Raw genomic sequence first — 25,174 nt, forward strand, 5'->3', positions numbered from 1 at the left:
GGTGGTCCCATTTGTTTGGATCGACCACCAGAGGACACAGGTAGCTCAGTAAAGTCCCACCAAGCACCACTACACTACACTACACCCCCCCCGTCACTTATTAACCCCTTATTAGCCCCTGATCACCCCTAATCACCCCTGATCACCCCATATAGACTCCCTGATCACCCCCCTGTCATTGATTACCCCCCTGTCATTGATCAACCCCCTGTAAAGCTCCATTCAGATGTCCGCATGATTTTTACGGATCCACTGATAGATGGATCGGATCCGCAAAACGCATCCGGACGTCTGAATGAAGCCTTACAGGGGCATGATCAATGACTGTGGTTATCACCCCATATAGACTCCCTGATCACCCCCCTGTCATTGATCACCCCCCTGTCATTGATTACCCCCCTGTAAAGCTCCATTCAGACGTCCGCATGATTTTTACGGATCCACTGATAGATGGATCGGATCCGCAAAACGCATCCGGACGTCTGAATGAAGCCTTACAGGGGCATGATCAATGACTGTGGTGATCACCCCATATAGACTCCCTGATCACCCCCCTGTAAAGCTCCATTCAGATGTCCGCATGATTTTTACGGATCCACTGATAGATGGATCGGATCCGCAAAACGCATCCGGACGTCTGAATGAAGCCTTACAGGGGCATGATCAATGACTGTGGTTATCACCCCATATAGACTCCCTGATCACCCCCCTGTCATTGATTACCCCCCTGTCATTGATTACCCCCCTGTAAAGCTCCATTCAGACGTCCGCATGATTTTTACGGATCCACTGATAGATGGATCGGATCCGCAAAACGCATCCGGACGTCTGAATGAAGCCTTACAGGGGCATGATCAATGACTGTGGTTATCACCCCATATAGACTCCCTGATCACCCCCCTGTCATTGATTACCCCCCTGTAAAGCTCCATTCAGACGTCCGCATGATTTTTACGGACCCACTGATAGATGGATCGGATCCGCAAAACGCATCCGGACGTCTGAATGAAGCCTTACAGGGGCATGATCAATGACTGTGGTGATCACCCCATATAGACTCCCTGATCACCCCCCTGTCATTGATTACCCCCCTGTCATTGATCACCCCCCTGTAAAGCTCCATTCAGACGTCCGCATGATTTTTACGGATCCACTGATAGATGGATCGGATCCGCAAAACGCATCCGGACGTCTGAATGAAGCCTTACACGGGCGTGATAAATGACTGTGGTTATCACCCCATATAGACTCCCTGATCACCCCCCTGTCATTGATCACCACCCCTGTCATTGATCACCCCCCTGTCATTGATCACCCCCCTGTCATTGATCAACCCCCTGTCATTGATCACCCCCCTGTAAGGCTCCATTCAGACATTTTTTTGGCCCAAGTTAGCGGAATTATTATTTTTTTTTCTTACAAAGTCTCATATTCCACTAACTTGTGACAAAAAATTAAATCTCACATGAACTCACCATACCCCTCACGGAATCCAAATGCGTAAAATTTTTTAGACATTTATATTCCAGACTTCTTCTCACGCTTTAGGGCCCCTAGAATGCCAGGGCAGTATAAATACCCCACATGTGACCCCATTTCGGAAAGAAGACACCCCCAGGTATTCCGTGAGGGGCATATTGAGTCCATGAAAGATTGAAATTTTTGTCCCAAGTTAGCGGAACGGGAGACTTTGTGAGAAAAAAATAAAAAATATCAATTTCCGCTAACTTGTGCCAAAAAAAAAAAATTTCTATGAACTCGCCATGCCCCTCATTGAATACCTTGGGGTGTCTTCTTTCCAAAATGGGGTCACATGTGGGGTATTTATACTGCCCTGGCATTCTAGGGGCCCCAAAGCGTGAGAAGAAGTCTGGTATCCAAATGTCTAAAAATGCCCTCCTAAAAGGAAAGTGGGCCCCTTTGCGCATCTAGGCTGCAAAAAAGTGTCACACATCTGGTATCGCCGTACTCAGGAGAAGTTGGGGAATGTGTTTTGGGGTGTCATTTTACATATACCCATGCTGGGTGAGATAAATATCTTGGTCAAATGCCAACTTTGTATAAAAAAATGGGAAAAGTTGTCTTTTGCCAAGATATTTCTCTCACCCAGCATGGGTATATGTAAAAAGACACCCCAAAACACATTCCCCAACTTCTCCCGAGTACGGAGATACCAGATGTGTGACACTTTTTTGCAGCCTAGGTGGGCAAAGGGGCCCATATTCCAAAGAGCACCTTTAGGATTTCACTGGTCATTTACCTACTTACCACACATTAGGGCCCCTGGAAAATGCCAGGGCAGTATAACTACCCCACAAGTGACCCCATTTTGGAAAGAAGACACCCCAAGGTATTCCGTGAGGGGCATGGCGAGTTCCTAGAATTTTTTATTTTTTGTCACAAGTTAGTGGAAAATGATGATTTTTTTTTTTTTTTTTTTTTTTCATACAAAGTCTCATATTCCACTAACTTGTGACAAAAAATAAAAACTTCCATGAACTCACTATGCCCATCAGCGAATACCTTGGGGTCTATTCTTTCCAAAATGGGGTCACTTGTGGGGTAGGTATAATGCCCTGGTATTTTAGGGGCCCAAATGTGTGGTAAGGAGTTTGAAATCAAATTCTGTAATAAATGACCTGTGAAATCCGAAAGGTGCTCTTTGGAATATGGGCCCCTTTGCCCACCTAGGCTGCAAAAAAGTGTCACACATCTGGTATCCCCGTACTCAGGAGAAGTTGAGGAATGTGTTTTGGGGTGTCTTTTTACATATACCCATGCTGGGTGAGATAAATATCTTGGTCAAATGCCAACTTTGTATAAAAAAATGGGAAAAGTTGTCTTTTGCCAAGATATTTCTCTCACCCAGCATGGGTATATGTAAAAAGACACCCCAAAACACATTCCCCAACTTCTCCCGAGTACGGAGATACCAGATGTGTGACACTTTTTTGCAGCCTAGGTGGGCAAAGGGGCCCATATTCCAAAGAGCACCTTTAGGATTTCACTGGTCATTTACCTACTTACCACACATTAGGGCCCCTGGAAAATGCCAGGGCAGTATAACTACCCCACAAGTGACCCCATTTTGGAAAGAAGACACCCCAAGGTATTCCGTGAGGGGCATGGCGAGTTCCTAGAATTTTTTATTTTTTGTCACAAGTTAGTGGAAAATGATGATTTTTTTTTTTTTTTTTTTTTTTTCATACAAAGTCTCATATTCCACTAACTTGTGACAAAAAATAAAAACTTCCATGAACTCACTATGCCCATCAGCGAATACCTTGGGGTCTATTCTTTCCAAAATGGGGTCACTTGTGGGGTAGGTATAATGCCCTGGTATTTTAGGGGCCCAAATGTGTGGTAAGGAGTTTGAAATCAAATTCTGTAATAAATGACCTGTGAAATCCGAAAGGTGCTCTTTGGAATATGGGCCCCTTTGCCCACCTAGGCTGCAAAAAAGTGTCACACATCTGGTATCCCCGTACTCAGGAGAAGTTGAGGAATGTGTTTTGGGGTGTCTTTTTACATATACCCATGCTGGGTGAGATAAATATCTTGGTCAAATGCCAACTTTGTATAAAAAAATGGGAAAAGTTGTCTTTTGCCAAGATATTTCTCTCACCCAGCATGGGTATATGTAAAAAGACACCCCAAAACACATTCCCCAACTTCTCCTGAGTACGGAGATACCACATGTGTGGCACTTTTTTGCAGCCTAGGTGGGCAAAGGGGCCCATATTCCAAAGAGCACCTTTTGGATTTCACTGGTCATTTACCTACTTACCACACATTAGGGCCCCTGGAAAATGCCAGGGCAGTATAACTACCCCACAAGTGACCCCATTTTGGAAAGAAGACACCCCAAGGTATTCCGTGAGGGGCATGGCGAGTTCCTAGAATTTTTTATTTTTTGTCACAAGTTAGTGGAAAATGATGATTTTTTTTATATTTTTTTTTTTTCATACAAAGTCTCATATTCCACTAACTTGTGACAAAAAATAAAAACTTCCATGAACTCACTATGCCCATCAGCGAATACCTTGGGGTCTCTTCTTTCCAAAATGGGGTCACTTGTGGGGTAGTTATACTGCCCTGGCATTCTAGGGGCCCAAATGTGTGGTAAGGAGTTTGAAATCAAATTCTGTAAAAAATGACGAGTGAAATCCGAAAGGTGCTCTTTGGAATATGGGCCCCTTTGCCCACCTAGGCTGCAAAAAAGTGTCACACATCTGGTATCTCCGTATTCAGGAGAAGTTGGGGAATGTGTTTTGGGGTGTCTTTTTACATATACCCATGCTGGGTGAGAGAAATATCTTGGCAAAAGACAACTTTTCCCATTTTTTTATACAAAGTTGGCATTTGACCAAGATATTTATCTCACCCAGCATGGGTATATGTAAAATGACACCCCAAAACACATTCCCCAACTTCTACTGAATACGGAGATACCAGATGTGTGACACTTTTTTGCAGCCTGGGTGGGCAAAGGGGCCCACATTCCAAAGAGCACCTTTCGGATTTCACTGGTCAGTTTTTACAGAATTTGATTTCAAACTCCTTACCACACATTTGGGCCCCTAGAATGCCAGGGCAGTATAACTACCCCACAAGTGACCCCATTTTGGAAAGAAGAGACCCCAAGGTATTTCGTGATGGGCATAGTGAGTTCATGGAAGTTTTTATTTTTTGTCACAAGTTAGTGGAATATGAGACTTTGTAAGAAAAAAAAAAAAAAAAAAAAAAATCATCATTTTCCGCTAACTTGTGACAAAAAATAAAAAGTTCTATGAACTCACTATGCCCATCAGCGAATACCTTAGGGTGTGTACTTTCCGAAATGGGGTCATTTGTGGGGTGTTTGTACTGTCTGGGCATTGTAGAACCTCAGGAAACATGACAGGTGCTCAGAAAGTCAGAGCTGCTTCAAAAAGCGGAAATTCACATTTTTGTACCATAGTTTGTAAACGCTATAACTTTTACCCAAACCATTTTTTTTTTACCCAAACATTTTTTTTTTATCAAAGACATGTAGAACAATAAATTTAGAGCAAAATTTATATATGGATGTCATTTTTTTTGCAAAATTTTACAACTGAAAGTGAAAAATGTCATTTTTTTGCAAAAAAAATCGTTAAATTTCGATTAATAACAAAAAAAGTAAAAATGTCAGCAGCAATGAAATACCACCAAATGAAAGCTCTATTAGTGAGAAGAAAAGGAGGTAAAATTCATTTGGGTGGTAAGTTGCATGACCGAGCAATAAATGGTGAAAGTAGTGTAGGTCAGAAGTGTAAAAAGTGGCCTGGTCTTTCAGGGTGTTTAAGCACTGGGGGCTGAGGTGGTTAAAAGGGTATTTCGGTTATATAAAGTTACCTACTGCTGGGACTCCCACCGATCACAAGAATGGTGGGCCCATACCCCATGGAGCCCCCTGAAATGGAATGAGTGGCTAGTCGGGCAAGTGAGCGGCGGCAGCTGCACCATTCCTAGTACAGCGCTCAGCTATCTCCATAGAGATTAAAGAAGCGGCCGCGCGCGTGCCTGACCTGCCGATCCATTCTAATAGTTATCCTTTGTGGATGGCGTTATAACGGGAATACCCCTTTAAGATCTCATGCACACAACTGTATTTTGCATCTATGTCCGACCCGCATTTTTTGCTGATTGCACACAGGCCCATTCATTTCTGTGGGAAAAAACGGATGTCGTCTGTAGTCCGCATCTGTCCATCTGCCAATTATAGAGCATGTCCTATATTGTCTGTGTCGTTGATGAGAATAGCCATTTCTAGTCATGGGACTGCCAACAATGCAGATTGCACACATTAGGTATCCGTATTTGGTGGATCCGTGGTTTGTGGACCGCATTACGGCCATGGTCGTGTGCATGAGGCTGGTGTAAGGTACAAGGCGTACCATGAGCCTGTAATTTAGAAGTGGCAGCAAAAAATAAATAAATCCAAAAATCCAGTAAAATCATGGTCCTGACCCAAGAGCGCCCCCTGCAGCCATTCTCCTCCAGGTGCAGGGGGTCTTTGTTACTCTCCTGACTGACAGGCGTGGATCCTCTAAGCTGCCGGTCGGCACACATGCCCACAACTTGCCCAACTGCCCACAGACCGATATGTGCCAATGCTCGGACGATAATAATCACAGCGATCAAGATTATGCCTCGGCACAAAGGGTTAACAACACAGCTGTTTCAGCGCCAACACGTGTTCTATTACAGAGGGGCGTGGTTTTCGGGGCGTGATTAGCTCGTTATGGGCGGGGCTTGGTGTAGTTATTAACAGACGGTAAACGGACACGCCAGGCAGCTGGCTGAATTAAGGCGGAGTCACGAGTTGAGGGCGTGGCTTTTCGGTGGCGGTTATTCTCGCGAGTGTGGTTGGGCAGCACTCCGCCTCCTCACTCGGCGCCTCTGGGTGAGAGCTCCCGGTTCTGGGGGACATAGAATCAGCTGCACAGGGGGAGGCGGGAGCGAGCGAGTCCGCTGGCCTGATCTCGGCCTAGGCTCTAAGTGTGGGCTACGGCTTCAGCCCCGCAGGTTACGTACACTGCCCCTGGGGGCGCCAGGGAGGGCCCCGGTGAGTAAGAGTCTCGTGAGGGGCAGCGTCTTGCGGTGGGTCCGGGGATGGGGAGACGAGGTTGGGCCTGGTGTGTGGTGGTTTGACTTGCTGGAATGGTTGGGAAATGCTCCTGTGTCTGATGGGGGCAGTGTGTGGTGATGTGGGGGGGCAGTGTGTGGTGATGTGGGGGGGCAGTGTGTGGTGATGTGGGGGGGCAGTGTGTGGTGATGTGGTCGCTGCTACTTCCACCTGTTCTCCGGAGGACACTGAAGCCGTCCGCAGACATGACCTGGGTGTATGGGACACGTGTATTACCCATTAATTGGCCATAATGTTCTGTAGGAAATGATACAGCCTGAGCACCAGGTATAATGCTTGGTCCCGGGGAGCCTGTGTGAACAGTGGTGGAGGGCATGTGATGGCCTGCTGCTGAGATGTGTGGTTGTTGGGGGTCCCATCTCTTAAACCCCACAGCCATCCTGAGAATGAAGGGATCTGTGTGGTCCAGCGGCAGTTCCTTCCACATCAGTGGCTGCTGCAGTCCAAGGGGTGCAGTGCTGCATGAATGCTGCAGCCCTTTTATTCTCAGGATTGTGGGAGTCCTAAAGCATGACTTATTCCTTACCCACATGTTTGTCTGCCACGAGAGCTCAAGGCCTCCATTCTAGTGATTGGGGACCCCAGTGGTCAGACCCCTGTGATCAGACTCTTCCATATCTTTAATACCGCAGTCCCTTGATAAGATGATGCCCTGTCATGGTGCTCGGCAGTGTTGGTTGCAGATTTCCACCCAGGGTAACGTTACTGTTTGCTCAGCGTTTTTGTATTCTTGCTCTTTCCGTTTTCTTAGTTTATTATCTTCAGTCTTTTTAGATAAGATGGTGTTAGTTTACATAAAGGTTCAAAAGTCCTTTTCCATGATAACCCATGACAGATCCTGCTGGTGATTCCAGATGTCTTGTAGTAAGGTAGGTAGAAGTTGCACCGCTCCGATGAATGAGGGGAACCTTGGTGAAGCTGGTCCTGAGGTCCGCAGTCACTGAGGCATACCATACTAGTTTGTTAGACTTTCGCACACCTATGAGGCCAGGCGGTGCCGTGCACTGCCAGCATGGGACGGGTGCCTTCAGCTCTTCTATACTGATGGCAGTGCACACCACTAGCCCGTCAGGGGCACTGATGTCCCTATGTCACTTGCTGCTTTTCAAATTGTCAACATTTTCCTTTGCGGTCTGAAGGATTCCCTGATGAAGGGATTGGCCAAGTTGTTGCTATTTTTATGAACACCTCATCGGTGTCGCTTTAGGGAGTATCCAGGTCATGCGTCTGTCTCTTCTATGTAATGTGGTAATGACCGGGTGCCCTCAGGTTCTCCTGTTAGTTGTGGTCACAGCTAATTGGCAGTTACTCTGTGCCATTGTGATATTAAACTAATATATCCAGTTCCTGTTCTGTAGTTTGCTTAGCCCTGGACTTGTTAACCCATTCAAGACCAAGTGAGGCATTCACCTTTTGGTGTCATTTAGGGACACTAATGTGTCATCAGTGGTTGGTCCATGTCCGTTTTTACCATCTGTTTGTCATCCCTAATTCACTGACGTTGCTCAGCTGAAAATTAATTTCCAAAGAATCTCCTATTAGTCTTCAGTGAAAAACGGACAGAACATGGATGTCAGTTATTTTCAGGCGTGCTTGATCAAAGTAGTGCATTTGGTGGATCCGTGTCCGTGAAAAACGGAAATGTGGATGAGGCTTGACTTTCGTTTACTCCCAGCCCTCCGAAAGCCATGGCTTTTATTTTTCCAGTCTCATAACCGTATGAGGGCTTTTCTTTTGGGGGACAAGTTGTAACATGCAATGTGGTAGGGGGGGGGGGACTTAAATGTGATGGAATTATAGAAAACAGTTTGGCCCTATTCACACGTCCGCAATTCTGTTCCGTATTTTGCGGAACGGAATTGCAGACCCTTTCATTTCTATCCGGATATGCGAACCCGCACTTCCGGGTCTGCTTTTCCGTCCACCCCCCCCCCCCCCCCCAAAAAAAGTCCTTTTGTCCGGAACGCACATTGCCAGTGTCTGTGTTTTGTGGATCTGTAAAACGCACATGGATGTGTGAATGGACCCTTTATGTGGTGAAACTGACCTGGGACATGTCATGGGGAGAGGAGGGAAAAGTCAGATTGTGCTGCCATACTGTGACTAAATTGGTAAATTACCCTGTGCCAGAACAGTCATTTTAGTCACCTTGCCTCAAATGTAATGAGTGATCAGTTTGTATGTTCCCCAAAAATGATACCACAATTGCCTCATCCTGCAAAAAAAGCCATCGCACAGGACCATTCCCAGAAAAAATTGATCTAGAGATGCAAATTTTTTTTTTTTTCTAAAAATGGATAAGATTGGCATCTGTAATTGTCCTGACCTGCTGAATAGATAACGTGTCGTCCTGCCCGGTGTACGCCACAAGAAGCAGTGCCAGTTACTGCCTCTTTATCCTGCTTCCCAAAAAGGCAAAATGGTGATCAAAAATGGAATATACTCCAAAATGTAACTAATGATGATGGCAACTCATCCTACAAAACATAAGCTCGCACAGCTCTGTGAGAAAAATATATAGTTGTCAGAAAATAGCCGTACTGGTAACCACAGGCTGTGTAATGGCAACATGGCACCCAGAAACAACCCCAATATATTCTGCGTTGCAGTGTCCAAGGTGGGGTTTCCCTTCAGAACCCTGCTGCGTGCCCAAACTGCAGTTTGTCCACATATGGTGTTTCAGTACCAAGTAGAACCATTTACTGGGTGCCCGGTCTTCAGCTGGGGACTGATATTACATCTGTGGAAAACTTGCAGTTTATTTTGCGGTCCCCTGTCCATTGGTTTCTGCAGAATACCCACTCGCCTCTTCATACCTCGATGGATGGGGTTTCCAGAACCGGATCACTTCTTTCACCCCAGAGACAACATTGTTAGCACCAGCTGAGTAAATCCCTATATTGGGCCTCAAATGTGCATGGTGTTGTGCCCAGACAAAAGATTGGCGCCACATGTAGGGTGTTTATAAAACCAGGAAGCACCGCATAAGGGCTCATGCAGATGAATCTGTGTGGCTTGCACTGACGGATGTAGACCCATTCAACTTGAATGGATCTGCATCTCGTGCAAAGAGCATGTTTGTTTTTTCAGTGCAGAGGCAGTCCAAAATGCCACAGAAGCACTACATAGTGCCTCCGCTCCATATCTTCCAGATTGCAGTCCCATTCAAGTTCATCGCCAGCACCTGTATATTGCAGACCTGCTGTTTGTGGGCCACAATACGGGCACATACAGCACACGTGAGCCCTAACGACTGTCTTGTAATACTGACAAGCAATGGGCCCTGAAATCGCTGCTTTTTTTTGCAAAACACCTGTGAGGCAAAGTGGTCACTGAACCCCCTTAAATTCTGAAGGATGTGGTTTCTAAAATGGGGGCAGTTCTTGGATTTTTTTTTTTTTTTTTTCTCCTCACAGCCTCTGCAGTTGTCAGCCTGTTCTGCGGAAACGGCCAAACTAAGCTTATAAATGCACAGTGCTCTCATCTGAATCCTGCAGTGTACCCAAACAGCAGTTTGGTAAACGTATGGGGTGTTGCCACCTTCAGGAGAAAATGCATAAGAAATTGGAGGTCCTTTTTTCTCCCTATATGCGGTGTGAAAATAAAATCTGGAGCTAAAGCAACATCTTATTGGAAAATATAATTTTTCATTTTTCAAAGCCCAACATTCCAAAATTCTTTGCGCCTGTGGGGTCAAAGCACACCAAAATTGGATTCACTTTTTAGTGATTTCTACTCCAGGGTTACTTCAGTGTGTCCAATTCACAGTGCCCAAAAACTGTTCCTGAAAAATCTGCACTTCAAAGGTCAGATGGCGCTCCTTCCCTTCTGAGCCTTGTGATGTGCCCTTAGAGCGTGTTTTTTAACATGTAGGGTTCTCCTGTATTCAGGAGAAAATGGGTAACCAAACCATGGGGTGTGTGTGTGTGTATATATATATATATATATATATATATATATATATATATATATATATTTATATATTTATTAATTTATTTTTTCCGGTTAACCCACTTTTGTTTTTACAGCTTGGTGTTTCTAAATTCTGTAAACTTGCCTGTGGGGTCAAAGCTCAGTACACCCCTTGATAAATTCCTTGGTGTGTAGTTTCCTAAGTGGACTCAAATTTTGGGTTTTTCTACTGTAGAGGGTACCTCAGGGTCTCTTCAAATACGACATGGCGCCCCAAAACAATTCCAGCAAAATGTGCCCTCTGAAAGCATTGTGGCACTCCTTCCTTTCTGAGTCCTGCCAAAGAGCAGTGTACAATAACATATGGGATGTTTCTGTAACCTGCAGAATTGGGGTAATTGAGTTTTTTTTTTTTTTTTTGCTGTTAACCCTTGCTGTGTTACAGGAAATGGCTTAAAGGGAACCTGACGCCTAGATTTTGGGTATAGAGTTGAGGACATGGGCTCTGAAACACCTGAAGAGTTAAAGTTCATAAATTAGTTTTGAATAACTTTCAGGGGTCTAGTTTCTAAAACAGTCATTTATGGGTGGCTTATTGTGTAAGCCCTTCAAAATCCTTTTAGAACTGAATTGATGCTTAAAACTGTTTTTGAAATCTTCAATGTAAAAATTGCATCTAAAATTCTAAACCTAACATCCTAAATACAAAAGATGCTAACATATAGTAGACATGGGGTTAATGTTGATTAGTAACTATTTTGAGGTATCGCTGTCTTAAAAGCAGAGAAATTCTAAGGCTTCGTTCACGTTTCCGTTCTCCTGCTCAGTTTAGGAGAACAAAGGACGGAGAAGGCACATAACTGAGCCTAAGGACCCCGTAGACTATAATGGGGTCTGTTATGTTTCCGCTCAGAAGATGATTTTGAAGCGGAGACAAAAGTCCTGCATGCACAACTTTTGTCTCCGCTCCAAAATCATCTTCTGAGCGGAAAGATAACAGACCCCATTATAGTCTATGGGGTCCTTAGGCTCTGTTTGGCTCAGTTATGTGCCTTCTCCATCCTTTCCGTTTTACTCCTAAACGGAGCAGGAGAACGGAAAGGCTGAACGGTGATGTGAACGAAGCCTAACTTGAGAAAATGTAAACTTTTAAAAAAAAAAATTCATATAAATATTCTAGGGAAATATTGACCCCCCCCCCCCCCCCCCCCCATTTACTGCTAAGAGGTACCATGTGTCACACAGAAACCATCTCGTAATCAAGCGTTCCAATATTAACACATGTTAGAGCTGCAAAAACTAGGCCTGGGCAGGAAGGGGTTAAGTATCTCTGTACATGGAAAGCATACGGTGGAGTAGATGTCTTTACAGTACTGGCATACAGCAGAGGTGTTCTCCAGGAAATACTCCAGACATGTACCTCTGTCAGCTAAAAACCAATTTAAACAGACTGTGCAGGTTCAGTGCTGTGGAGTGCGGGATGCTCTGCCTTGTGTCACTGTCCTCCGGCTCCTTCAAGGTTTCCGTTCGGCGCTGCTACAGACAGGAAGTCTGCCGTGTGAATCAAATCTCGTACAGCCTTCTGTGCGGTTATTAATTTCCGGAGACGCTTGTGTTTCCACCTGTGCTCAGTGCCTGGACCCTGCCTGCTTGTGGGGCAGGAGGCAAAGAGTCACTATCTGATTCTGGGAAAGCTGGGTAGTCACTAATATGGCCACAGTTTTTGTTTCTTAGAACCCTAATTTGAGTCCTCTTCACTTTCACACAGAAATGAGAGAAATCTGCAACTATTCTGGTTGTCACCCCAGGCCTCCAGCCTGAAGCGGTCGGTTATGGTGGAGGCGACGGATGGCTTGTTTGGGCATTTGTGATGTATCATTACAAGTAGTATCTGCCTACACTTAGGTGGTTTCCATGTTGAATATGAAAGGCATGAATTGTTAAAGGGGTTGTGTTTATATTGATGACCTGACCTCAGCATAGGTGATAGATATCAGACTGGTGGGGGCTCCAACACCCCTGCTGATCATATGGAGAGAAGACCACTCTCCAGCAGCGCTGCCTTCCCTTCATTGTTTATCACCAGTGGCGAGCGTGTGTAACTACAAGTATGGCATCCCCATTAATTTCTGTGGGATGGCTTCTTCCTATTCAAGTGAATACTACAGAGCCGTCCCATAGTAGTAAATGGGGACACCATACTTATAATTGCAGTGCTTGCCGCTGCAGTGGTAAACAATGAATGGAACTCCATCTGATTGGCAGGGGTGTTGGGTCCCCCACTGATCTGATATTGATGACCTATCCCAAGGACAGGTTATTAATATAACACACAGCCCCTTTTGAAGGTGTTGTCCGGGCTTTTACTATTGATGACCTATCCTCGGAGTAGGTCATCACTAGTGTTGAAGTTGTTCAACTAAATCACGTGACTTTGTGTCTAACTTTGGCTCATTGGAGCCCATACATTCTAATACAAGACAAATCTCCATACGGTATTCTGGTTTTGAACGAAGAGACTTCGGATGAAACATCCAAAGCTCACTTTGCTCAACACTAGTCAATATCAGATCAATACAAGAAATTAGGAAGAAAATAGACGTATGGAAAAGATAATATGTCTCGATGGCAGGTCGGCTCTCCTTAGTGAAAATGTGCTTATTACCCTCCCTGAATTATATTCTGTGGAATGCACTGTCAATAATCCCCCAAAAAAATATTTTAAATAATTGCCAGTCTTTTAATGGATTTGATATGGCGAGGGGAAAAAACCAAGGATAAAAGCACAAATATTGTATATTCATGAGAGGGGGGGGGGGGGAACTATCAGTCCCAGACTTGGAACTATATTTTATTTCCGGCCATATAAAAAACATAACGTGGAGTAACACACAGTTATAAGTCCATGATAGTAGGGATTAATGCAAGGTTGGAGAACTGTACTATCTTTCAGCACATAGAAGCAGGTGTGTTGGCACAACAGGGGAGTAGAAAGATATCGCTGTTTGAGCTGATAGAAAAGGTTTGGAAGGAAGCAAGGGCCTTCTGGACCCAGGCTGGACTCCATACTGTGGGATAATACCCATTTAATAGAGTTAAAAGAAATTGAAAGAGGTTTGGTGGAGGCATGGAGTCTATAAACTAGGCCAGATATGGAGACAGGGTGATATAATATTATATGAAGATCTTAAAGGAGTACGGTCTGGGTAATACAGAACTGTGGTTTTTCCACTTACAAATCAAACAAGTATTGAGAAAGCTGCTGGGGCGGGGTACATTGACATCTACCCTTCCGCAGCCGTTAGCTGACATTTCTGGTTTAAAAACAGGGGGGAAATTAGTCTCTAAAATATACCAACGTCTGTTACAACAAAAGACTAAGAAGATAGCAGTAAACAGCTTAATGCATAAATGGCAAGATGCTATAAACCCCCAGCGAGAAGAATTCTGGAATTTGGCTATACAGGGGAAAAATAGGATTTCTAAGAACTTTTCCTATAGACTTGCCCAATTCAACATACTATCTCCTTTTATTATTCCCCCAAGTTTTTAATGAAGTGTTACAAACCCAAAGTCTTCAGATGTTTAAAGTGCGGGGAAATAGGGGTGGATGATATTCACATACTCTGGACATGTCTAAAGTCAGAGATGGAGTAGAGCAATACCATCGGATTAAAGTCCCTAGCCAATTCGAGATATGTATACTGGGAGCGATGGGGAAAATGGATCTCTCAACATCGAGAAATAGCTTCCAAATTACTTTTTCAAGCAAGGAGGTGCATTATCTGATGTTGGGGAGGTAGTGCTGTACCCAAGATCATGGAATGTTAGAATTTCATTGGTTTGTGAGGAAGCTAATCTGGTAAACAATAAAAAATATAGATTCTCTAGAACATGGCAGAAATGGTTGGTATAGGGACCTGTCCCGAGACGAGCGGAAATATCATGAGTGGGGAGTGGAGGCGACAGAGGATGACTAGAGTTTTTTTTTTTTTTTTAAGGGGGGCGGGTGGGATAAGTCTTATTAAATTTAAATGTTTGTAAAAATGAATTTGTATGTTTAATATTTGTTTTTAATTATAAAAAAATATATATATCAGATTGACTGGGGTCTGACACCTGGCACCCCAGCAGATCAGCTGTATGAGACGGCGTGCGGATGCCATCTCCTGTCTGCTTCTGCTGTCTTTGCTATAGACACTGATCAGTGGGGGTGTTGGGTCTCGTACCCCCGCTGATCTGATATTGGTGACCTATCCTGAGGTAACAGCCCAGACAACTCCTGTAATATAAACGCCCATCTTCATGTTGGTGCACCAAAGGTTTTTCTACACTAAGGAAGGTTTCTGGAGGTCTTCATGTGTTCCTGCTTGGACAGGAGGGTGCAGGGCTCTCATTCAGTGCATGCTCTGGAGTTCAGTTTTGGGGGAGATCTGGAACAGCCAGTACACTGTGGTTTATGCAGTCTGAGTATAAAGGGTTGGTGTGGTTAAAGGGCTCTTCACATGAGGCATTGTAATCCTGACCTTGCTGTCCAAATATTCAGGTCCTTGTGCAATACAAGATATTGCGCTGTCTGTTGTAATACTATAGAGAAAACCGGTGACCTTTTGTTTCTGATGCTGAATGCTTCTGTGCCAAGCAGACGGCCAGTGATGACTTGTATACTTGCGACATGCTGATAACTTGTCTTATCAGTGACAGCATTATTGACTTGTGCTAGGTTTAGACTACTTTCACACATGTTTTGGGCGGATTCCTCATGGATCTGCAAAAATGGATCCATTACAATACAACTGCATGCATCTGTCCTGAACGGATCTGTTTGTATTATCTGTACCATAGCCAAGACAGATCCATCATGAACACCATTGAAGGTCAATGGAAGACGGATCTGTTTTCTATTGTGCCAAAGAAAACGGATCCGTCCCCATTGACTTGCATTGTGTGCCAGGACGGGTCAGTTTGGCTCAGCTTCGTCAAGCGGACAGCAAAACGCTGCAGGCAGCATCTTGGTATCTGCCTCCAGAGTGGAATGGAGACTGATCGGAGGTAAACTGATGCATTCTGAGCGGATCCTTATCCATTTAGAATGCATTAGGGCAAAACTGATCCATTTTGGACCGCTTGTGAGAGCCCTGTATGGATCTCACAAATGGAAAGCCAAAATGCTAGTGTGAAAGTACTTGCATGTGCTGGGAAGGAAGCGTTCCTTCCTGACAGTCAGCTGCTCATTCATTGGGGGAGAACATTTACATGCAGTCATCACCTCCAGTCCTCATCCAATTGCATAGATGGCACGATCTGGTGCCTGCATGAAAGTTTCACCTGACTGAACACGCTTGGGCTTAGACAGGCAGATAGTTGAGAGCATTCGTAGGAACGTTTGTCCCTGATCGGGCTGTGTAATCCAGCTTTACTGTAAGATCTTATCTGCACAAGGCACCCCCTCTTTGTAATGAAGCCAGCCTAGTGATCAGTTGATTTCTGTGTCCAACTTTTATACCTGGTAGTTGGCGGTTCATGGCAGCCATGCAGCTAAATGAATGTCCACGTAATGCATGGATGGATTGGGGCTGCCAGAACGGGAACCTGATATTTAGCAGCTGTAGCTGACGGAGCAGGTAGCTAAGGGCGGTATTAGACCGCCAGATCATGGCTAATGAGCGTCTGTAGTAACACTTCCTTCCTCCCAATCGCCTGCTGGTCTAACACAGCCTTTAGGATCTTATCAAAGGAGGTTTCTTTCATCAAAGCAAAGTCCCTTCAGTGTCTAAGGAATTTAGTTTATCTGGATGCTGAAATTGTAAGACACAAACTGCACATAATAAAAACTACTTTGCAATGATGTCCGGCTTTCCTGACCCTGATGTTGTTGAATTGCTTTTGGGGGTCTGTTCACTCTTTTACACTTATTGCATGTGTTAGGAGTCGGTACTCATCCTTGTTCTTGGGAAGAAGTTAAAGCTGCTGCCAGTTTGGGACATCCGATCTGCTGACTTTGTATGGAGTGGTCACATTATAATGGCTGTCAGCCAAACTCTCGTTCAGCTGACCACTACCTAATGTGTAATGCTGGCCTAAGTCTGTACTAGGACCTCAATATAACCTATCATGTGTCATTTACAAGTCCAGAATCAAATTACCTTGTTTTACTGAGGCTTTTTCACAGGTTCTTTTCCCTTCTGATTGTGGTCAAATATTAACTTTTTTTTTTTCTTCATTAGACCAGCCAGTCCTGACCATTAACCTCCCAGGGATTTCTACTGGACAGTGGACATCAGGAGGCTGGACAATTGAATGAGATTGCCTCTGGAACTATAAAGGTGAACCTGTGGAGGAATATGGGTCAGAAAGTCACAGGAGGCATTAAGACGGTGGACATGAGGGACCCAGCGTACAGGCCACTGAAGCAGGATCTCCAGGGTCTGGACTACTGTAAACCTGCTCGCCTGGACCTCTTGTTGGACATGCCTCCAGTGTCACGTGAAGTACAGCTCCAGCATTCATGGAATAATAACGATCGATCGCTCAATGTCTTTGTCAAAGAGGATGATAAACTTGTTTTTCACCGGCATCCGGTGGCACAGAGCACTGATGCCATTCGTGGCAAAACTGGTTATACACGAGGCCTGCATGTGTGGGAGATGACATGGGTCATGAGACAGCGAGGGACTCACGCCGTTGTCGGAGTAGCAACTGCAGATGCTCCCCTCCATTCTGTGGGCTACACAACACTCATAGGAAGCAATGGGAAATCCTGGGGATGGGACTTGGGTAGGAATAAACTGTATCATGATGGCAAAAATCAGCCGAGTAGAACATACCCTGCTTTTCTGGAGCCTGACGAAACCTTCATCGTGCCAGATTCTTTCCTGGTGGTACTAGACATGGATGATGGTACACTCAGCTTCATTGTGGATGGACAGTACATGGGCACTGCATTTAGAGGATTAAAGGGAAAGAAACTGTACCCGGTCGTCAGTGCGGTGTGGGGCCACTGTGAAATCAGAATGCGATACATAAATGGACTAGACCGTAAGTAGTCCGTCACTGGAGGGTTTATTTCGGCAGTGGATCCTGTGCATGTAGACAGTTACCATTACGCTGTCCCTATAATGTAAACTCTTGTCTCCGTGTACTGTTTGCTCTGGCTAATCTCTTGTACAAAGGTTACCTGTCCTTATTCACTCTGTGTTGGCGTCAGCCTAGCTTGAGTTATAAGATATGTTGAGATTCTTCACTAGATGCACAGATGGTGAATGGCCAGATATCCAGTAAGGAACAATTACACTCAGATGAGCAGCAGATTGTCGAAGGAAGCGTTCCTGACAGTTGAGGCTCAATCAGTGGAGGTGAAGATAGCAGCCCCTTATCACTGTGGAGGTGATATCACTGATCTGCCCAGAAACAATCTTGTATGTGCCTGCATGAACGACAGTGCATTTTACACGGACAGAACATCTGCCTATCTACTCGTGTAAATCCTTTTTAGATGTGCCCATACCCAAGGGTGTCAAAGGGCTTCTCCTGTCTCTAGAATTATGGCCAAAAGCTTTTAGCCACCTACACCAGTAATGAAAACCCTTTCTTCTACAGCAAAACTTACTGTTGGGTCCCTGCAACTTTTTGTCTAACCTACTTGTGGCACCCCCTAGTGTTAAATCCCTGTCAGAACATCCACCTAATCTGTCCAGTGCTGGTAAGAAGCAGCTCCTCTTGTGCGGCTTCTCCTTGGCTGCCTTCAGTTGCCAAAATCGCTCCTCCACCAGTGTAAAATCTGGACTGAGTGACCAGCAGCACTGGACACATAGGTGGATGTTCTTACTGAATCAAACACTAGGGGGTGCCATAAGTGTCACTGCAATATCTAGATCCAATTCCAACTGGAAACCTGTTCAGTTTACTGTAACATGACTGCAGTGTAGTTGGGAAGTAACCTGCTCAGCTTTGGCCCCAGATTAATTGGATTGGATCAGTTATAGGGCACAACTACACTGTCTGCAACATGTGTTGAGTGACCCTGTTGCATGACAATTTTTATAATTATGGTCATCGTGTCGCACTGCAATGTGACAGTTGCAGAAAAGTCCATCTTGGATGGATTTTTTATTTTTTTTGCTACTGTCATGTCAGTGCAGCACCATAGACTATCATTATAAAAATTGTTGCATGGCAAATGTCGTTGTGTAGCCCTAGCCTAATGAGGTGCAGTCTGCAGCCAGAAAAGGGCTAAGAAGTTGTATTGTGCAATTAACCACTTCAGTACTTTGGTTAACGGGCAAAAAAGGTCCTTAACCTTCACGGTGTGACTTGCAGACTATGGCAATGTCACATGCCTGAAGTCAGAAGATTCCATTCCGAAGTGTCAGAGCTGGGTATAGTCTGTCCTGTCTATTATGCAAGCAGCAGGTGCCATGATGGTGGTAATGGTCAGTCCTGGTGGCAGGAGCAGGGGTCTGCACTCATATTCCAGGAGACAATATCCCCACAACGTCCCAACATGTGGATGCTCTGAACAGTTGTGTTCACATGACTGGAATGCTGCAGATTTCTTCTAGTAGAAAACCTTACTGCCTTTTTGCAACCTAATATGATATGGTGGAGACTTCTGCAGCACAGGTCAGTTTCCTCTGGATTTTCTGCAGTGTTTTGCTGGTACTGCAGGGCTCCAGATGGTGACCAAAACGGTCGCCAATGCGCCTTAAAATTTGCAGATGGCGACAAGACTTTTTAGTCTTGTCGCCATTTGCGACTGTACCGCCGTGATCCTGCGCAGCCTAAGTTCCCTTCACTAGCACACCGCACAGTGGAGAAGGAAGGAGTCCCTCCCTCTCCACTGTGACGCTGCCGCCACTACCACCAATGGGGAGATAACAGGGAGGAGGAGGGGAGGAGCTGTCACCACTGCGCCGCCAAGGAATGTAAAACATAAGTGTCGGCAGCGGTATCACAGACCGGGCACCCGGCCTCAATAACAGGGCAGGCGATCCGCGGCCATTAACCCCTCAGGTGCCCCAGATCGCATGCCCTGTTATTGAGGCCGGGTGCCCGGTCTGCAATACCGCTGCAGACAATTGTATGAAGGAGTCAAAGAGGACCTTTCATTGGTCCAAAGAATCTGAACTTATCAGCAGGCTGCATAGAGCGGTGCCCAGGGATCTAAGTGCACTTACTATTATTCCTGGGCGCCGCTCCGTTCGTCCGCTGTGGCCCCCGGTATTTTCAGCATTCAGAGGAAGGAGGAGACGCCAGTGTCTGTCCTTCTCCCTGACAGCAGCGCTGTCCAATCACAGCACAGAACTCAGAGCCAGGGAGGTTTTTTCTCCCTGGCTCTGAGCTCTGCGCTGCGATTGGACAGCGCTGCTGTTATGGAGACGGAGACACGACATTTGCCATGCAACAGAATAATAGGTGCACTTAGATCCCTGGGCACCGCTCTATGCAGCCTGCTGATAAGTTAATATTCTTTGGACCCATGAAAGGTCCTCTTTAAACATTCATTGGTGGTGCAGTGCGCTCTCCCAAAGCCTCTTCTCCCCCCCCCCCCCCCCCCCCCCCATTATCACTGGCCACAAGTCGTCCCCGTCTCCCTCCCATTGTTAAATGGTGGCCAGTGTCCCCATCCCCTTCATTGGTGGCAGTGGCAGATTACACTGCTGGGGCTCAGATAGTTAAGTTACCATGGCAGCCAGGACGCTACTGAAGCCCTGGCTGCCATGTTCAGCTCCCTGCTGCTGTGTGCACAGAGCCCAGGGCAGCAGGGAGATGTGAGATCCTATTCACCCTGATAGAGCACTCTATCAGGGTGAATAGCACAAGGGATGAAAAGATCCAGGTTCTAGTCCCTAAGGGAAGAAATGGTTGTTAAATAAAAAGTAAAAAAAAAAAAAATACTAAAAGTTTAAATGGCCCCCTTCCCAGTTTTACATAAAATTTACAAACAATAAAGAACATATTACATATCGCCACGTCCCAAAAAGTGTGAGCTATTAAAATATTAAAAAATATTTCCGCTCTGTGAAGGCCGTAACAGAAAAAACTCTAAACCACGCAATTCGCCATTTTTAGTCACCTTGTTCCCCAGAAAATGTCCCTGGATGTGAGGCATGTGGTGCTGTTTTCTCCTATATGTAGTGCACCTGCGTCTCATCTTCTCAAAGTCCTTTTTTTTTTTAAAATTATATGCATTTAAAATTTGGCGACTAAAAAATGTAATTTGGCTCCTAAATTTTTTAGTTTAGGAGCCAATGGCTCCTGGTCATTTTTTTTTGTCTGGAGCATAACTGTAAAATGCAGTGTTTTCCGCACACTATGGGGGCATATCGCTAGGATATGCCTTATGTGCGGTTCCCACATCTGGGACCGCACACCCCAACACCGAGAATGGAGCCCTGACTGAGGCCACATGTGCAGCCACTCCATTCATTTCTATGGGGCTGCCGAAAATGGCTGAGCCCTGGCTTGGCCATTTCCATCGGCCTCATAGAAATGAATGGGAGTGGTGGCTACGCATGCGCGGTGCGCTCCTATTAACTTCTATGGGGACAGTGCTTGGTGGCTGGACCCAGGGTCCTCTGGCCACCACCTTCCCGCTCCGTTCTCAGTGTGGGGCCCAGAGGTGGGATCTGCACCTATCAGACAACAGGGGCATATCCTAGCGATGTGCCGCCGTCTCGCATGGGAATATTCCTTTAAGCAATAGGATGTGTTCCCATGTAAGGTATGTTGCAGCTGTTTTGTTCCAACATATCTGCTATATTACAGTATATGGTGGATGGGGAGAAGAGGCTACTCCAGTGGAACTATGTGATGAAGGGGAACAATCTGCCATGTTTGGCATCCTTATCATGCATCTTCCATTCACACATCAGTATGTGTTTTGTGGATCTGTAAAACACTGACACCGGCAATGTGTGTTCCGCATTTTGTGAACCGCACATCACCTGCACTGTCATAGAAAATGCCTTTTCTTGTCCGCAATTGCGGATGCAGACAGCACATTCCGGCCCCATTGAAAATGAATGGGTCCGCTCCTGTTCAGCAAAATCGCTGAACGGATGCGGACCCATTTTGTGAACATGTGAATGGAATAAGCTAACTGTCTGGTAAGGGAGCCAATGCTTATCAGCAGATCAGTGCCATCATTGTACAAGGCAGTTACTGGGAAAGGGCATTCCTCTAAGCTTTGTTCCCTAAAATCATACCTAAGGCCACCTGCACACGGTGCAGACTAAACTGTTCAGCGTGGATTCTCATGCAGAAAAACCGCAGTGTAATGCAGTACCAGCAAAGTGGATGACATTAGACTCCTTACACTGCTCTATTCTTCTGTGTGGAAACTGGCCTGTCATGCACAATTAATATGCTGCAAATTTCGGCTCTCTACCTTCACAGTGGAAGGATCAAAGCTTCATCAAATCCCATCAAACACGATAAGTGTGGTATATGGCGTGAAACCCACAGGTCTGCACTAAATACTGTGCAGGACTTTGACATCTGCTCTTATGTGCAGATACTCTTATATGGCCTGTAGGCTCCTGCCATGAGGAGTTGGGACACAGCATACACACGAGGTGCAGAAGACGCTGGACATGGCCAATATTCATCTAGTGTGCATCAAGTCATATACTCCACTCAGGAACCCTCATCTTGTAATAACACCAGACTTTGTCTTCAGTTTTTGCCTGTATGTTAAGCCATCAGCTTTTTTTTTTTTTTTTTTTTGAGGGGGGGGGTTGAGTATATATCAATTTGTAATTTTTTTTACTTGCACTGTACATATTTAACACTGAGGTTATTTTGGTGTGCTAATATGTAAGTAGTCTTTGGCAAATGTGTGCGCACTAAAGTGTATTATGTAAAATTACCTTTGCAGGCTTTTTTTTAATTTATTTTTTTAATCCCAGTAAGGAATTACTGACAACTATTCATACACAATGTATTGGCATACATTACATTTAATACCTGATGCTCTTGCTGAAGTCCCGGGGACCTTTTCTTACAAGGTGTTCTATAGGGTAAATGCCCATGAACACACTAGTGGGGGTCCTGTTACACCCTGGCATCCATAAGGGACGTTTGACTGTAGTAATTTTGGCTAGATGGTGATCCTGGCTGCTGGACAGCCTTGGTTGGCTTTTTGCAATTCTAGGGTTGCAGTGTCCTTTTTGTTTCTTAGCAGAACCCAAAGTGTAGCTAATGTGACACCATATCACACGCCTGCAGAAGACAGTGCGATGTGTATAAGGGTCAGCAAGATGTAATGAAGGGAACTTGCACAAGCAATGTAGTGCACCATGTGGACAGCTGGCATCCTGGAGACTTTGCCCTGGGGCAGAGTGGTTAAGGCACTATGTAAAGTGCTGCGATAGTACAATGTGTTAGTGCCATAGTGTGTACTAAGTAGGGGTGGGCGATATAGACTATATGCAATATAAATCTGGCCAACTATAGATTTTGTTTATCGCCATATCACATATCGCAGTAGAACATGGTATGTGCCGCTCTCGGCATGCACCATGTTCTCCTGAGCTGGCAGTGGAGGAGAGTCCCTCCTCCCCACTGTGTGGCTGCTGCTGACCACCAATGAGAACAGACTAGGAGGAGGGGCGGGGCTGTGGCCACTGCACCACCAATGAGAACAGGGAGGAGGGGAGGGACTGAATACAAACGTAGCCTGCATATGCCAGCCATATCCTATACCCGGCCTCTATTACTGTCACATCTATCTCACATTCATCTCAAGGGGCTGCAGGGCCCTGGTTCCTGTGGTGGGGATAACTTGATGTAACTGGAATACCCCCTGTAATGGTCACTTCAGTGAATTGATGCTGCCCGCCTACCATACAGTGCATTCACCCTTTCTTGCTTTCTTTACAGCGGAGCCCCTTCCTTTGATGGACTTGTGTCGACGAGCTGTTCGCCTTGCACTGGGAAAAGAGAGACTAAATGAAATACAGACTCTTCCATTGCCAGCATCCCTTAAAGGTTACCTACTGTACCACTGACCATCCACACTACTGCCACCGCGGACTAGCCACCCAGTGCTATGCATCCCAAGACTGTTCTGAATGCTTGTTGGTAGGAAGATGGTGGTACAGTTTCCTCACGTGCATGCTTCCGACTATGAAATACCTCCAAGTTTTATCTTTCTGGGATCTCGCAACAGTTGAGTTTTGTATGAAGGACATCTGAATGTTGCGTGTGAATTAGAGATGTGTTTCATGTGTAATGAATCATGTGACCAATTTCCTTTTTTAACTTAATGGTCTTTTGAACAGGAAGACTTTCTCCTTAACGCCCTATGATGGGCTCTTATGTATGTCCTATCCATTTTAAATGTTTGTCTTGTCCTTTTTTACTGTTGTGCCTCAAAACTTGCCGCTCCCGATATTGTTTCCTCATTTTACATGGCTTGTATTGGCCGTAGGACCCCGCACTTCTACCTGGTCTTGCTGTTTGAGGGTTGGGTGTTGCCTGTTATGTTTAGTAGATGCACATAGGCAGATGGTCTACATATTGGAGCAGGAGAGCACGCACTAGTATAATGGCTGAGATTGGGAGGTTGACTCAACACCAATTTAACTGGACTTTCACTTGCTGCCTGTTGGCCAGTGCCCATTGTATAAGACCTGTTGCAGAAGCAATCCCTATGCCACTGGGTAGAGAAGTGCAATATAAAGCTGAAGGGGTTGTCTGGTATCGGAAAAATTGGTCTGCCTTTTGTTTCTACAAACAGTGCCACTCTTGCCTATGGGCAGTGTCTGGTATTGCAGCTTATCCCCAGTCCTGAGATGCAGTAGTTATGCCCATCTAATCCCAGATGACCTCAGTAATCCAGTATGTTATGTTGCATGTAGAAAGTCCTTTATCAGAGTGGGGCCTCCATAACTTTTTGGCTCTAGGCCATACTTCTATATTGGCCAGTCTGGCACTCTGGACTGGAGCCAGTTGGATACAATCAGCCAGCAATGCCGTTGGCTTTTTTGCCACATGCCATGTAGATGGCGGAAGGAAGCAATATATGCACAGGTACAGTGGGTAATGTTTTTATGTGTTTGTTTTGTAGGTATGTGAATTGTGAGAAGTGCATCGGTCACACTACTGAGGCAGCGAGCTTGTGCCGGACAGTTTCTGCACCTAATAGCATTACATCCTTTCTTTATGGCCATATCACTTGTGCGTAGAACATTGCTTCAGCCCAAAAAATTGGCTCTCTCCTTGAGGGTGACAGGTGCACTATAAAACGCTGCTGCTGTAGGGTACATAAAGAGAAAATGGACTTATAAAAAAAAAAAAGATGCACAACAATGCCAAGACAGTTGGGGTGACTCCTGTGCTAGCGTCACTTTGCTTGTAAGTGGTTTTATTTTGATGGACTTTTGCTGCATTGCACAAATTGGACAGACTTTTACAATATTTTCTTGAGGTTTCTAACTTTTTTCCTGTGCAAGTCTTCCACCTCCAAAGTGGCTTAGTGAGTCCCCCTACTGTATGAAATGTTGCCTGTACAGTTTTAATCTCTTTATAATGCTGTAGATAATAAATTCTCTAATAAAGAAATAGTTTAAGTATAAGATGTGTTGTGCT

The 25,174-nt window shown here is 45.2% G+C and overlaps 1 protein-coding gene across 2 annotated transcripts; it reads left to right on the plus strand.

Moving 5' to 3' along the window:
• The first annotated feature begins 6,342 nt into the window (after positions 1–6,342).
• Positions 6,343–24,158, plus strand: SPSB1 (splA/ryanodine receptor domain and SOCS box containing 1). Of its 2 annotated transcripts, none has more exons than XM_040427363.1 (3): positions 6,343–6,427; positions 16,810–17,620; positions 23,465–24,158. In XM_040427363.1, exons 2-3 carry the CDS (start codon positions 16,927–16,929, stop codon positions 23,590–23,592), a joined length of 822 nt encoding a protein of 273 aa, XP_040283297.1. In that variant the 5' UTR covers positions 6,343–6,427; positions 16,810–16,926; the 3' UTR covers positions 23,593–24,158. The 2 variants fall into 2 exon arrangements, with proteins under 2 accessions (XP_040283297.1, XP_040283292.1); XM_040427358.1 differs by lacking the exon at positions 6,343–6,427 and adding an exon at positions 6,434–6,589.
• Positions 24,159–25,174: the final 1,016 nt, after the last annotated feature.

This window comes from Bufo bufo, chromosome 1 (assembly GCF_905171765.1).
Source record: "Bufo bufo chromosome 1, aBufBuf1.1, whole genome shotgun sequence".
Lineage (NCBI taxonomy): Eukaryota > Metazoa > Chordata > Amphibia > Anura > Bufonidae > Bufo > Bufo bufo.